General features: G+C 43.7%; 1 protein-coding gene across 1 annotated transcript in view; it reads right to left on the bottom strand.

The window, feature by feature from the left end:
- DNAH6 (dynein, axonemal, heavy chain 6) overlaps positions 1 to 14,295 on the bottom strand; it is a 280,222-nt gene that overhangs the window by 75,319 nt on the left and 190,608 nt on the right. The window contains exons 58-61 of the mRNA XM_010862179.1: positions 11,019 to 11,183; positions 5,848 to 5,915; positions 4,279 to 4,459; positions 2,631 to 2,810 (exon numbers count right to left, since the gene is read on the bottom strand). Of these exons, the coding sequence (XP_010860481.1) occupies positions 2,631 to 2,810; positions 4,279 to 4,459; positions 5,848 to 5,915; positions 11,019 to 11,183 (594 nt within the window). The remainder of the gene's footprint in view (positions 1 to 2,630; positions 2,811 to 4,278; positions 4,460 to 5,847; positions 5,916 to 11,018; positions 11,184 to 14,295) is intronic.

The raw sequence follows: 14,295 nt of genomic DNA, 5'->3' as shown, positions 1-14,295 counted from the left end.
GAAAGAGGAGAGTGAAAAAGTTGGCTTAAAGCTCAACATTCAGAAAATGAAGATCATAGCATCCAGTCCCATCACTTCATGGCAAATAGATGGGGAAACAGTGGAAACAGTGTCAGACTTCAATTTTTTGGGGCTCCAAAATCACTGCAGATGGTGACTGCAGCCATGAAATTAAAAGACGCTTACTCCTTGGAAGGAAAGTTATGACCAACCTAGATAGCATATTCAAAAGCAGAGACATTCCTTTGCCAACAAAGGTCCGTCTAGTCAAGGCTATGGTTTTTTCAGTGGTCATGTATGGATGTGAGAGTTGGCCTGTGAAGAAGGCTGAGCGCCGAAGAATCGATGCTTTTGAACTGTGGTGTTGGAGAAGAATCTTGAGTGAGAGTCCCTTGGACTGCAAGGAGATCCAACCAGTCCATTCTGAAGGAGATCAGCCCTGGGATTTCTTTGGAAGGAATGATGCTGAAGCTGAAACTCCAGTACTTTGACCACCTCATGTGAAGAGTTGACTCATTGGAAAAGACTCTGATGCTGGGAGGGATTGGGGGCAAGAGGAGAAGGGGACGACAGAGGATGAGATGGCTGGATGGCATCACTGACTCGATGGACCAGAGTCTGAGTGAACTCTGGGAGTTGGTGATGGACAGGGAGGCCTGGTGTGTTGCGATTCATGGGGTTGCAAAGAGTCGTACATGACTGAGCGACTGATCTGATCTGATCTGATAACTGATTTATTTTGATAAACACCTGAAACTAACACAATACTGTAAATCAACTCTACTTCAATAACATTTTTTTTTTTTTAAAGAGCTTCAAGGAGGCATACCCTTATTCTAGAGAATTGGGAGAGTTTGGTCAACAAAGAATAATGGAATTGTTACTTTAATACACTCAGAAAAAAGAGGACTGGGCGTTCTTTAACAACCTGACAAGAGGCAGAGTTTAAAGTCCAGGGAAGAGGTGGTAAGTTTGGTGCTCAAATAAAACATAGTGAATCTTGACACACCCTAAATGATTTCAGTGTGAAACGGATTCATGGATGGTTTGATAGAGGATGTCTTGGCTAGGGCTGTCACCTGCAGTTGTGTTTTGGGTTTCTAGTTTCCCTTCCAAACTGCAAAATTCCAGTGTTTTGATGATTCATCCTACAATTTTTTTTTTTTCTGTCAGTCCAACATATTTTCAGAGCATCTTCATTTTTATTGCTCGAAGGATATTTTAATATCTTGAAAAACATGGAAATTCCCTGGTGGTCCAGTGGTTAGGACTCAGTGCTTTCACTGCTGAGAGCCTGGGTTCAATCCCTGGTCAGGGAACTAAGATCCCTCAAGCTGTGAGGCATGGTAAAAATGAAAAAACAAAAACCTTGAAAAGCATGAATTGCAAAACACCCAGGATGAGAAAAGCATTATCAGAGTCATTTAGGTGGAATGAAAGGATTTACCTCTCCTTACCTTGCTTGGTCTAATATGTGTGTGTGTGTCTGTGCTCAATTGTGTCCAACTTTTTGTGATCCCATGGACTGTAGCCTGCCAGGCTCCTCTGTCCATGGGATTTCCCAGGCAAGAATACTGGAGTAGGTAGCCATTTCTTTCTCCAGGGGATCTTCCTGACCCAGGGATCGAACCTGTGTCTCTTGAGTCTTGTCCCTTGGCAGGTGGATTCTTTAACACTGTGTTACCTGGGAAGTTTGGTTTAATATCCACCAAGTAAAGGGGGAGATGGCAACCCCTTGTGAGAACAGCAACCCTGCCATTAGGAACAAGTGAAAATGGCTTGTAAAGGCTGCTACAACAGATGCACATCTTGTTGGAAGAGAGCCCAGGTGTGTCTACACAACGTGCCTCCTATTTCTCTCAGTTCATTACCACTCTCTCCTGCAGCTCCTATTGCTGCCAGCCCCCTGACCATACCAAGGGGACTAAACAAGACATCTAGAGGAAAAACCAAGCTTGGTCTAGTGTATAAAAAGTGTCTGAATATTTCAACGTCTTTTTTAAAATTAATTTTTATTGGAGTATAGTTTCTTTACAATGTTGTGTTAGTTTCTCGCTGTAGAGCAAAGTGAATCGGTCATAAGCATTCATATATCCCTTCTTTTTTGGATTTCCTTCCCATTCAGGTTACCACAGAACACTGAATAGAGTTCCCTGTGCTATACAATAGGTTCTCATTAATTATCTATTTTATGCATAGTATCAATCATGTGTATATGTCAATCTCAATCTCCCAGTTTATCCCACCCTTCCTTCGCCCACTTGGTAGCCATACTGTGTCTTTTTTTGGGGGGGGGCACACTTTGCAGCCTGAGGGTACCTTAGTTCCCTGACCAGGGATTGAACCCATGTCCCTTGTGTTGGGAGTGGAAAGTCTTAACCACTGGACCACCAGGGAAGCCCTCACTTATTTTTATGGAGGGTCAGAAATAGCCTCTTCGCTCCTTAAGTGGAAGTGAAAATCACTTCAGTCATGTCCAACTCTTTGTGACCCCATGGACTATAGCCCACCAGGCCCCTCAGTCCATGGGATTCTCCAGGCAAGAATACTGGAGTGGGTTGCCATGCCCTTCTCCATTTCGCTCATGAGGCATTGATACATTTCTTTAACAACAACAACCATGCACTTACCTGTTTGAAATATTTTAGTGAGTACTGATACATGGGATCTATTTCTGAGAGGCTTGCAATGACAAAGTACATAACAGAGCCTTGAGTGGCCACAGGACGATACTTCTCACGGGCGATGTTTATCATCCGCTCAGTAGACTCGGCTTCCTTCAGTCTGATTTTAATGGCGCCGGAAGTGATCTGAATAAACAAAAGAACACAAGTCCTTGAGGATGTGCTTCCAAAAAATGGTGGGATTTAGGGAACATATCCAGTTAGGTCTAGGAAAGAATTCATGATTATAATAAGGAGGCTCCCCAGACACATGACTCAGTCTCAGGACTCAGTGACTTCCTTCTAACTGAGCTGACCTCCTTTCCAGGCAGAGTTAGGGATGGGCAGAAGAAAACAGGCAACACAGGAGACTGCGGGAGAAGCGCAGCAGAATTTTTCTGAGCCTGGAACCTGGGTGCCTTCTGAAATGGAAACACAAACACCCAGTTGCTCCCTGGCTTCATCATCAGCAGTCCTCAAGCGATCCAGTGTTCCTGTAATGAAAGGAGATAGGAGGGGAGAAAGGATATCCACAAAACTGCTCATGAGAGGGGGTGGAGAGAACCGGGAAGGCAACGGTACCACATCCCACTCTGGAATAACAAGGAAATCTAATGTTTTCTCTCTTTTCCCGGTACTCCAGGTGTACCTACAGTGAAACCCGGGGGTAGAAGCTGTTGTTTGAGAAGGGTTATTGGCTCAGTGTTAAAGAATCTGTCTGCCAATGCAGGAGACACTGGTTCAGTTCCTGGGTTGGGAAGATCCCCTGGAGGAGGAAATGGCAATTTACTGCAGTATTCTTGTATTACAGTAATTGTAATACAGTAATTGTAATACAGTATTCCAGTATTCTTGCCTGGGGCTTTGGACAGAGGAAGGGTCCAAGGGGTCGCAAAGAGTTGGACACAACTTAGTGACCAAACAATAACAGCGTAATCCTAAGTAAGCTAGAGATGTTGTCAAGTTCTCCCGCTGCTCTCCTGGTTTTCTGTCTTTTGGGTTTGTGGCTCTAGGGAGCCTTCTGGCCAGTGGGGTTTCCAAGATTCCCTTCTCTGTCTCCTTCAGTCTCTCTGCCTTTCCCTATTGGTGTCTGCCCCTATTCTGTTCACCACTCTCTCATCTTCTTCAGGTGTGGACATCCCTAGGTTGGGAAATCCTCTGTCTTGAAGTCACAGGGTCCAGGGCAGGGACCATGAGCAATCACTATGGAACTGCTGACCTATGAGCTATAGGCAGGAAGTGGCAGTAAGTGCAGCCCGGGAGCAATCAATCCTGACTCTACTCTTTTTTAAAAAAAGACAAATTTTAAATTTATTTTTTAATTGGAAGAAAATTGCTTTACAATGTTGTGTTGGTTTCTACTGTACAACAATGATGTCTCTACTCTATAGGAAGGATGTCTTCAAGGCAATGCCTTGCAAACAGAAACTAGTTTACAGATACAGATGATAGGATACTGGAGAGAAGTCCCCACTCGTGAAACTAGGAAAGCCCATGCACAGCAATGAAGACCCCATGAAGTTTAAAATAAAAAAACTGGTAGGACCCTTAAAGGGTGCAGTTATATCTTTTGAAGTAACACACTGTTTATAAATAATAAAAATATTTGACTTGCCTTTGAATCCTGGAGTGTGTCAATGAGTTCTTCATTGTCCAGAATATTTCCCTCAGATGTGAAGAGCATTTTCAGGATTTTCTCTTCAATAGCTTTCAGTTGGTTTTTATCAGTGTTGATCCTCACGATGAGCTTGATCCTTTGTTCTTCCAACTCAGGCTTCTCGAGTCGCACGACATCACTGGTGCCAAAGTGAATCTCTAAGTTAGGTCTTTCTCAGGGCTCTAGGGTTCTATTTTTCTTTCTAAATTTCTCATTGTTTGTATCCTGAATACTACTTACCTGAATATTAATGCTACCAGCCAAATCCTAGTGCATAGGCCCCTCTTCTGCCGGGTGCCCTCAGTGACTAGCTGCATTACATATACGCTTTAATTCTTTATCTTAGATCTCAGAGACCTGCACCTGACCACAGTTCCCATGGCTTCTGCTCATCTTAGGGAAATCTGCTCAGTGCTTCATCCCTCTAATCATTCAATTTCTGTTTCTAACGGCTGCTTGTCCCAAGCTGAAAATGGTGCCTGGAACATTCTTTTCCTACTAAGAGGAGAGACTCATGAAATCCCACCACCTCTCTGAAACAATTCTTGGTTGGATCTAAAAAGGGGGCTTTATTCATGATGAGAAAGTACAGGATGCTGGCCCCAGATAGCTAAAGTGAAAGTGAAAAGTGAAGTCGCTCAGTTGTGTCCGACTCTTGGCGACACCATAGACTGTAGCCTATCAGGCTCCTCTGTCCTTGGGATTTTCCAGGCAAGAGTGTTGGAGTGGATTGCCGTTTCCTTCTCCAGGGGATCTTCCCGACCCAGGAATCCATCAAGGGTCTCCTGCATTGCAGGCAGAGGCTTTACAGTCTGAGCCACCAGGGAAGCCAAGATAGCTAAGGTGCATATCAAAGGAATGATTTCAGGGAGCCCAGATTCTTGCATCTTCCCGTACATAGAAAAGCACTAGATTCCTTAACTTGAATTAGTCCAGTTTTCTTTGGTGGTGGTTTAGTCGTTTAGGTGTGTCCGACTCTTGTAACCCATGGACTGTAGCCCGCCAGGCTCCTCTGTCCATGGGATTCTCCAGGCAAGAATACTGGAGTGGATTGTCATTTCCTTCTCCAGGGGATCTTCCCGACCCAGGAATCAAACCTGGGTCTCCTACATTGCAGGCAGATTCTTTACTGACTAAGCCATGAGGAAGCCTTTTTAAAGGGAAGTTTTCTTTAATTAACAGCAATCTTTTGGTTACTTTGTTGCAAAAACTCTTATATATCCTGGCTCCCCTCCTAGCCTCTTCAGAGCAGTCCTTCAGAGTGATCTGAGAGTCCTGTCTCCCAGGCTTGAAGCTCTCAGAATGTCCACCAAATAACACATAAATCTCAAAAGAAAAAGAAAAGAATAAAGGGGCTATACCTCTAGCTTCTCTAGTCTAAACATGCAAACTGATGTCTTCCCTCACTTTGCCCCCATCCCTCTATTTGAAAGCTAATCTTTTTCTTAAGTCAAAATTTCTAAACAAAATATTCGGAAATCTTTGCTCTCCCCACCACTCCCTCCCCACCTGCCCTTTGTTTTTTACCTTAACAACTGATCCTCCAGGCCTGATTTGGTTACAGTGAAATTGATGATGGTAACTTTAATGCACACCTAGAAGAGAAGCAGAGAGTAACTGGTTCAGAGTAATAATATATGGATGGCTTTCTTTATTAGAACAGGGCTCATTATTGCCCAGCTGGATGTATTCCAGGTCTAATGGTGAACACACTTGCTACCCACACAAGGCAAGCAATAAAATCCTAGTCTTACTAAGTTCTTTTTTTAAAAAAATTATTTAATTATATTATTTGGTTGCACTGGGTTTTAGTTGCAGCACGTGAGATCTTTGATCATTGCAGCATGTAGAATCTTTAGCCGCGGCATAATTGTGGCATATGGGATCTAGTTCCCTGATAAGGGCTCGAACCCAGGCTCCCTGCATTGGGAGTGTGGAGTTTTAGATATTGGACCACCAGGGAAGTCTCATGTCTCACAAAATTATAATGCAATTTTCTCTACTGCTGTGAGTGACAATCTTGCTCCTCAAACGCCACCATCAGAGAATTGTATTTTATGGAAAGGTGAGCCAGCGAAGGGTTAGAAATAAGCAGGCTCAAATTCTAGCTGTACCTGTCAGTGTGTATGTGATGTAGAACAAGCCAGTCCATTCTGAGCTTCAGGTCCTGTTCCTTAAAAATTGGGAAAATAGGGGACTTCCCTGCTGGTTCTGTGGCTAAAGATTAGTGCTTCCAGTGTAGGGGGTGCAAGTTCGATCCCTGGTCAGGGAACTAAAATCTCACATGCCATGTGGTGAAGCCAAAAAGTTTTTTTTTTTAAAAAAGAAAAACTGGGAAAATAGGAAGCAAGAATGCATAGGGTATTTGTGAGGCTAAATGGGCTAATAAAAATCACTTATAGTGACTTTCACATTGTTTACCTTTTTTAAAAAGAAGCTATATGACTTTCAGATAGTTTGCCTGTGTTAAAAAGAAACTGTTGATACTAGAGTTTTATATACTTTGTCTCATCATACTATTTTTATGACAAATTGTTGCTATAATATTCTGACATCACTTGGATATGGAAACTCGTTCAGTTGTGTCCGACTCTTTGCAACTCCATAGACTGTAGCCAGCCAGGGTCCTCTGTCCATGAAATTCTCCAGGCAAGAATACTGGAGTGGGTAGCCATTTCCTTCTCCAGTGTATCTTCCTGACCTAGGGATTGAACCCAGATCTCCTGCATTGCAGTCAGATGCTTTACCATCTGAGCTACCAGGGGATAAGTCAACAGCAAAAATCATACATGTAGTGTTTAAATGTCATTTATTTTATAAACATTCTTACAAAATTTTAAACACTTGTTGACACATAGTTGATTTAAAATGTGTTAGTTTCTGCTGCACAGCAAAGTGATTTAGTTTTATACATATACATATATGTAAACATTCACATTCCTTTTTATGTTCTTTCCCATTTTATGCTTTGCCACAGGATATTGAATACAGTTCCATGTACTAAGGAGGACCTTGTTTTTTATCTACACACATTATTCTTATTTAATCTTCACAGACAAATCCTTGAAGTAAGCTTTATTTCCACTTTAGCTGATTGACCCATGATCCAAGAGGTGGAATAATCTACCTGTAGTCACAGAGCTCGGAATGGGGAGGTGTGTGATGTTCTCCCAAAAGTTAAATAAGTGAGAAACTGAAGGCTGTGAATCAGGACGTGAGTAGTGCTTAGTCACTCAGTTGTGTCCGACTCTTTGCTGCCTCATGGACTGCAGCCTGCCAGGCCCCTCTGTCCATGGGGATTCTCCAGGCAAGAATACTGGAGTGGGTTGCCTTGCCCTCCTCCAGGGGATCTTCCCAACCCAGGGATTGAACCCAGGTCTCCTGCATCGCAGGTAGATTCTTTACTGTCTGAGCCACCAGGGAAGCCCAAGAATACTGGAGTGGGTAGCCTATCCCTTCTCCAGGGGATCTTCCTAACTCGGGAATTGAACCAGGGTCTCCTGCATTGCAGGTGGATGAGCTTTCTTACCAACTGCTGCTGCTGCTGCTAAGTCGCTTCAGTCGTGTCGGACTCTGTGCGACCCCAGAGACAGCAGTCCACCAGGCTCCCCCGTCCCCGGGGTTCTCCAGGCAAGAACACTGGAATGGGTTGCCATTTCCTTCTCCAATGCATGAAAGTGAAAAGTGAAAGTGAAGTCGCTCAGCCATGTCTGACTCTTAGCAACCCCAAGGACTGCAGCCCACCAGGCTCCTCCGTCCATGGGATTTTCCAGGCAAGAGTACTGGAGTGGGGTGCCATTGCCAACTGAGCTTCCTTAAATCTAAAAGGGCCCTTGAGAAGTGAGCTCTGGCAGCGGCTTCACATTTAAACCCCTTGAGGCTGACAAGCAAAACCCTGACCTAGGCTTTTAAGAGCATTTCCCTCATTTTATGCAAGAAGGGTGTCAATTTCATTCAACCTGAATACATCCAGGGAAGACAGGCAGCTTTCAGGATTCAGTAATTAAAATGATACTTTTTGGAATGGTATGTTCCGAGATGACTTTTAGTGGGAGTTTTACAGGAGTGAAGTTCTGAGGAAAATTCCCTTCTCTCGCTCCTTGGACACCATTAGAGAAGGAGCGGGGGCCTGTGGGGCTGGGAAGATCCTACAGAGTTAGTGGCTGTGCCTGGGGCAGAGGCAGCCCCAGGCTGTGAGGGGGTGGAGGAGGGAACTGGGGATGGGTAGGTTGGTAGGTGGAGCTGCTCCGCAGAGCTCCCTGTGGGGAAGGAGAGGAATCCCAGCTGTCTTCTTTTCTGTTACAACTGCCTCTGTCTCTGCAGCACAAGAGGAGGGAATCTTCTGGATCTTACTGTGGTTCAGAGACTTGTGGATGGATGTGGGGCTCACACAGCTCCCCTCAATAGTCTGAGAGTATGAGGAAGGGGACAAGATGCCCCTCCCCTAGAGCTCTGAGTACAGACTTCAAACATTAGAATCATGACCCTTTAATGTCATCGGTCACCAGAGTTCTTAAGCAGGCCATTTTCTCATCTGAGGCTGTCTGCCGGGTGGGCTCCAGCACACACAGACACTGACAGATCCCCCCCCACCCCTGGAGGCTGTCTTAGGCTCTGAGTCATTTCTCAGCCACAATAAGAGGGGACAAATGGCCTTGGTTCCGAGGAGAGAGAAGAATGATTCAGTTCAGTTGAATTCAGTTGCTCAGTCGCGTCGGACTCTTTGTGGCCCCATGGACTGCAGCACACCAGGCCTCCCTGTCTATCACCAACTCTCGGAGTTTACTCAAATTCATGTCCATTGAGGTGGTGATGCCATCCAGCCATCTTATCTTCTGTCGACCCCTTCTCCTCCCGCTTCAATCTTTCCCAGCATCAGGATCTTTTCAAATGAGTCAGTTCTTTACATCAGGTGGCCAAAGTATTGGTGTTTCAGCTTCAGCATCAGTCCTCCCAATGAATATTTAGGACTGATTTCCTTTAGGATGGACTGGTTGGATTTCCTTTCAGTCCAAGGGACTCTCAAGAGTCATCTCCAACACCACAGTTCAAAGCATCAATTCTTAGGCCCTTGGCTCTCTTTACAGTCCAACTCTCACATCCATACGTGACTACTGGAAAAACCATAGCTTTGACTAGATGGACCTTTGTTGGCAAAGTAATGTCTCTGCTTTTTAATATACTCTCTAGATTGGTCATAACCTTCCCTCCAAGGAGCAAGCATCTTTTAATTTCACAGCTGCAGTCACCATCTGCAGTGATTTTGGAGCCCCCCAAAATAAAGTGTATCACTCTTTCCATTGCTTCCCCATCTATTTGCCATGAAGTGATGGGACGAGATGCTATGATCTTAGTTTTCTGAATGTTGAGCTTTAAGCCAACTTTTTCACTCTCCTCTTTCACTTTCATCAAGAGGCTCTTTAGTTCTTCTTCACTTTCTGTCATAAGGGTGGTGTCATCTGCATATCTGAGGTTATTGATATTTCTCCCCACAATCTTGATTCCAGCTTGTGCTTCTTCCAGCTCAGCGTTTCTCATGATGTACTCTGAATAGAAATTAAATAAGCAGGGTGACAATATACAGCCTTGACGTACTCCTTTTCCTATTTGGAACCAGTCTGTTGTCCCATGTCCAGTTCTAACTGTTGCTTCCTGACCTGCATACAAATGTCTCAGGAGGCAGGTCAGGTGGTCTGGTATTCCCATCTCTTGAAGAATTTTCCAGTTTGTTGTGATCCACACAGTCAAAGGCTTTGGCATAGTCAACAAAGCAGAAGTAGATGTTTGTCTGGAACTCTCTTGCTTTTTCAATGATCCAACAGATGTTGGCAATTTGATCTCTGGTTCCTCTGCCTTTTCTAAATCCAGCTTGAACATCTGGAAGTTCACGGTTCACATACTTTTTGAAGCCTGGCTTGGAGAATTTTGAGCATTACTTTGCTAGCATGTGAGATGAGTGCAATTATGTGGTCATTTGAGCATTCTTTGGCATTGCCTTTATTTAGGATTGGAATGAAACTGACCTTTTCCAGTCCTGTGGCCACTGCTGAGTTTTCCAAATTTGCTGGCATATTGAGTGCAGCACTTTCACAGCATCATCTTTCAGCATTTGAATAGCTCAACTGTAATTCCATCACCTCCACTAGCTTTGTTTGTAGTGATGCTTCCTAAGGCCCACTTGACTTCGTATTCCAGGATGTTTGGCTCTCAGTGAGTGATCACACCATCGTGATTATCTGCATTGTGAAGATCTTTTTTGTATAGTTCTACTGTGTATTCTTGCCACCTCTTCTTAATATCTTCTGCTTCTGTTAGGTCCCTACCATTTCTGTTCTATATTGTGCCCATCTTTGCATGAAATGTTCCCTTGGTATCTCTAATTTTCTTGAAGAATGATTAGATGATTAGAATTCATTAGAATTAGATGATTCATTAGAATGACTGGAGAGCAGAAAAGGAGCACAGGGAAGTGAGACAGGGGACCCAGCACTGGGAGGGATTTGAGTCCCAATCAGAAGGTGAGCAGAAGGGTGACTGGAATCAGTCAGGACTCTGAAGAGAAGCGAGTAGAAGATGGTGGGAGGAGGGAGTGACAGAGGGGAAGAGGCGTTAGGAGGAGTCATTCGTTTCAGCAAGGGGAGACCCATCACACCAGCAAAATCCTCTCAGGCTGGGGGTTCCAGGCCTGTGGCTTGTACCTCAGGCAGGTAGTGGGGGTTTGGCAGTTTGGTCGTCATGTAGAACCTGAAGTTTTTATCATAATCAATGTCCGAGTCTCCAAGGCGAATCAGCAGTCGTCCACCACTGACGAAAGTCTGTTTCAATAGGATGGGTTCCAGAGCTGGATCCAGGGTCTCTCTAAGCTTAAACGTTAAAACAATAAAAAATATATTTTCAAAAGGCATTAAATGTATGGCAGCAACTTTTTCAAATTTCTTATTCAAACTTTACTCTGAACAGGCAAATTTTCAATGCTTTTATGGATATTTCTTAAACTCCACTCACTCCCTCTAACAGAGTACATTTTCCAGAGTTTGTTTCCTTAATACTTTAGAGATAAGAACATGGGAAGGTCATATATTTATTTGGGCTAAATTTATACACAATTCATCCCCAAGAGAAAGCAGCTAAGAAAGAAGAGAAAGCAGCTAAGAAAGAAGAATCCATAGGGTGGTCCTTGAACAGGCCCCAGACAAAGGAAACTGTTCACCTTCATGGTTTTTCTAGGTCAGGAACAGGCAAACTCCATCCTGCAGGCCGAATCTGGCCAATGGGGCCTGTTTTTGTATAGCTCTTGAGCTAAGAATGGTTCTTACCTTTTTAAAGGATTGTAAAGCAAATAAACAAAACCCCTAAAGTAAACAAAACAAAGAAGAGTATTTGTTCAGAGAATGTTTGTAGACAGACTGCGCATACTAAGTTGCTTTAGTCATGTCTGACTCTGTGTGATCCATTGGACCACAGCCCACCAGCCTCCTCTGTCCAAGGGATTCTCCAGGCAAGAATACAGTATGTGACCTGAAAAAACCCAAATATCTGGCTTTTCACAGAAAGTTTGTAGATCTCTACTCTACGTGACAGTAATTTGTACCCCCCTCAAAGCAAATCTGATTGTGGTAAGAACATGGACATTTAGACATTGCCAACAACCCCCATGATAAACATCTTTATATCAGCTTGTATGTAATGGGGGCTTGGGAGCTGCCAAAATTTGATGTAATTTATAGCTAACCAGACCTGGACTTCTCTGGTGGCTCAGGTGGTAGAGAATCTGCCTGCAATGCGGGAGACTTGGGTTTAATCCCTGAGTCAGGGAGATCCCCTGGAGAAGGGAATGACAACCCACTCCAGTATTCTTGCCTGGGAAATCCCATGGACAGAGGAGCCTGGGGGGCTACAGTCCATGGGGTCACAAAGAATTGGACATGACTTAGAGACTAAACAACAACAATAGCTAACAAATCTATTTTAAATAGCGATGTGGTACCTGAGCATGCAATTTCTTAAAACAAAAGTTTATGAGATAAAAGTTTCCCTTACCACCCACAATACAATTTTGTGCTTTTTACTATTTTTATTTTTTTAAAAATATTTATTTATTTGGCTGCACTGGGTCTTAGTTGTAGTACATACAATCTTCTTTTTTTAGTTGCAGCATATGGGATCTAGTTCCCCAACCAGGGATTGAGCCCAGGTCCCCTACACTGGGAGCACAGAGTCTTAGCCACTGGACCACCAGGGAAGTCCCCAGTTTTGTGCTTTTTAAAGTCTATTCTATGAATAGACTCAGGTTCAATCCGTGGGTCAGGAAGATCTCCTGCAGAAGGAAATGGCAACCCACTCCAGTATTCTTGCCTAGGAAATCCCATGGACAGAGGAGACTGGGGGGGCTATAGTCCAAGGGGTCACAAAACAGGACTGAGCAATTAAACAAGAACAATGACAACTTGTTAAAGTGAATTTCATCTTCTGGAATCTACTTTTTAAACCTCCCATCCCCTGTAGTGATCAACTGCATGTGCCAAGCCTCTAGAAATTAGTATGTTAAATTGAACCAACTTAATGGAAATAAATACTTATAGGGCTTGTTTTCCAAAGAAAAATATTTTTTTAGAGTGGCACATTTATAAGCCTACCTAGGAATGTTGGAAAGCCATTGAAAAGTAACTCAGAGCAAGTTTTGTGAATGTAGTGATTAAATCACATTCTAGCTTTAAAAGTCATAACAAATGCAGATGAATTAAAAATACATAAAAATCTATTTCATTAAAAGATAGTGATTGAGATTGGTTAACTCTATTTCACACCCATGAATGGGTGGAGGCAAAGTTTGAAAATACCACTCCACAAATGTAGAAAGCAGTTAGGTGTATAATCTGAGTGACACCAACTCACAGAAAGCAAGAGAGACTCCCTGCCAAAGATTTCTGGAGCTCTCACGCTCTCCTGTAGCTTCAGACTTTAAATGGGGGCCTAGGACCCATTACAGAACCTTGCCCATTTTGGTCAAGGTCACAGCCACACACGGAGGATTCCTGTGCTCTTTGGAGCTCAGACTGAGAGCCTGGTAACTTGCTGTGGATTTTCTATACAATCAAGGCTGCTCAGATGGTTTACTTCACATTTCTGTGCCTCAGATTCCTCATTGGTAAAATGGAATAATAGTAGTAACCACCTTGTAAGGTGCAGTGTGGATTAAAGTGTTCATACACATAAAACACCAACATCAGAGTCCGGTGTGTAGGAAGCATTCAGTGAGTGATGCGTGTGTGTTAAGTTGCTTCAGTCGTGTTTGACTCTTTGCAACCCCATGGACTGTAGCCTGTCAGGCTCCTCTGTCCATGGAATTCTCCAGGCAAGAATACTGGAGTGGGTTGCCATGCTCTCCTCCAGGGGATCAAATCCACATCTCTTGCATGTCCTGCACTGCAGATGGATTCTTTATTGCTGAGCCACTGGGGAAGCCCATCAGTGAGTGGTACCTGTTTCTAATATTAGCTGCACCAGACCAGGGTTGCAGCTAAGCTGCCTCAGGTCCTTGGTCTGTTCTGAACTTCTCGCCATTCTGTGGCTACAGAGATCCTTCTAGACACAGTTACACTGAGACTAAGCTCACAATGTTCATTTACTCATTCTTCTCTTATACAACTAGTATGGGAAATTAAGGAAATAAACTACAATTGTTACCCAGTTTCTTTTGTGTCCAAGGCTGCTGTATATGCTGTCCTCTTTGCCTGGAAAGCCTATCTTTCTGAGTGCTCATGGTGAACTCTTCATATAGGTCACAGCTTAAATGTTACCATTGGTAACCATGACGGTAGTCAGCTCTCCCCACCCTACCTCCTTATTAGCTATGTCTGCACTGGGTTTATCTCTTCGAAGTCCCTACTACAAATTCTCTTCGTCTCCTTTGTCTCATTTTTTCTCTCTTTTCTCTGTTTATTGTCTCTGTCCCCAACTAGATAGTCAACTTAT

Source organism: Bison bison, unplaced genomic scaffold (genome assembly GCF_000754665.1).
Source record: "Bison bison bison isolate TAMUID 2011002044 unplaced genomic scaffold, Bison_UMD1.0 scf7180017864480, whole genome shotgun sequence".
Taxonomy (NCBI): domain Eukaryota; kingdom Metazoa; phylum Chordata; class Mammalia; order Artiodactyla; family Bovidae; genus Bison; species Bison bison.
Note: the sequence above shows the minus strand (reverse complement) of the source record. Positions and strands in the feature narration are given on the sequence as shown.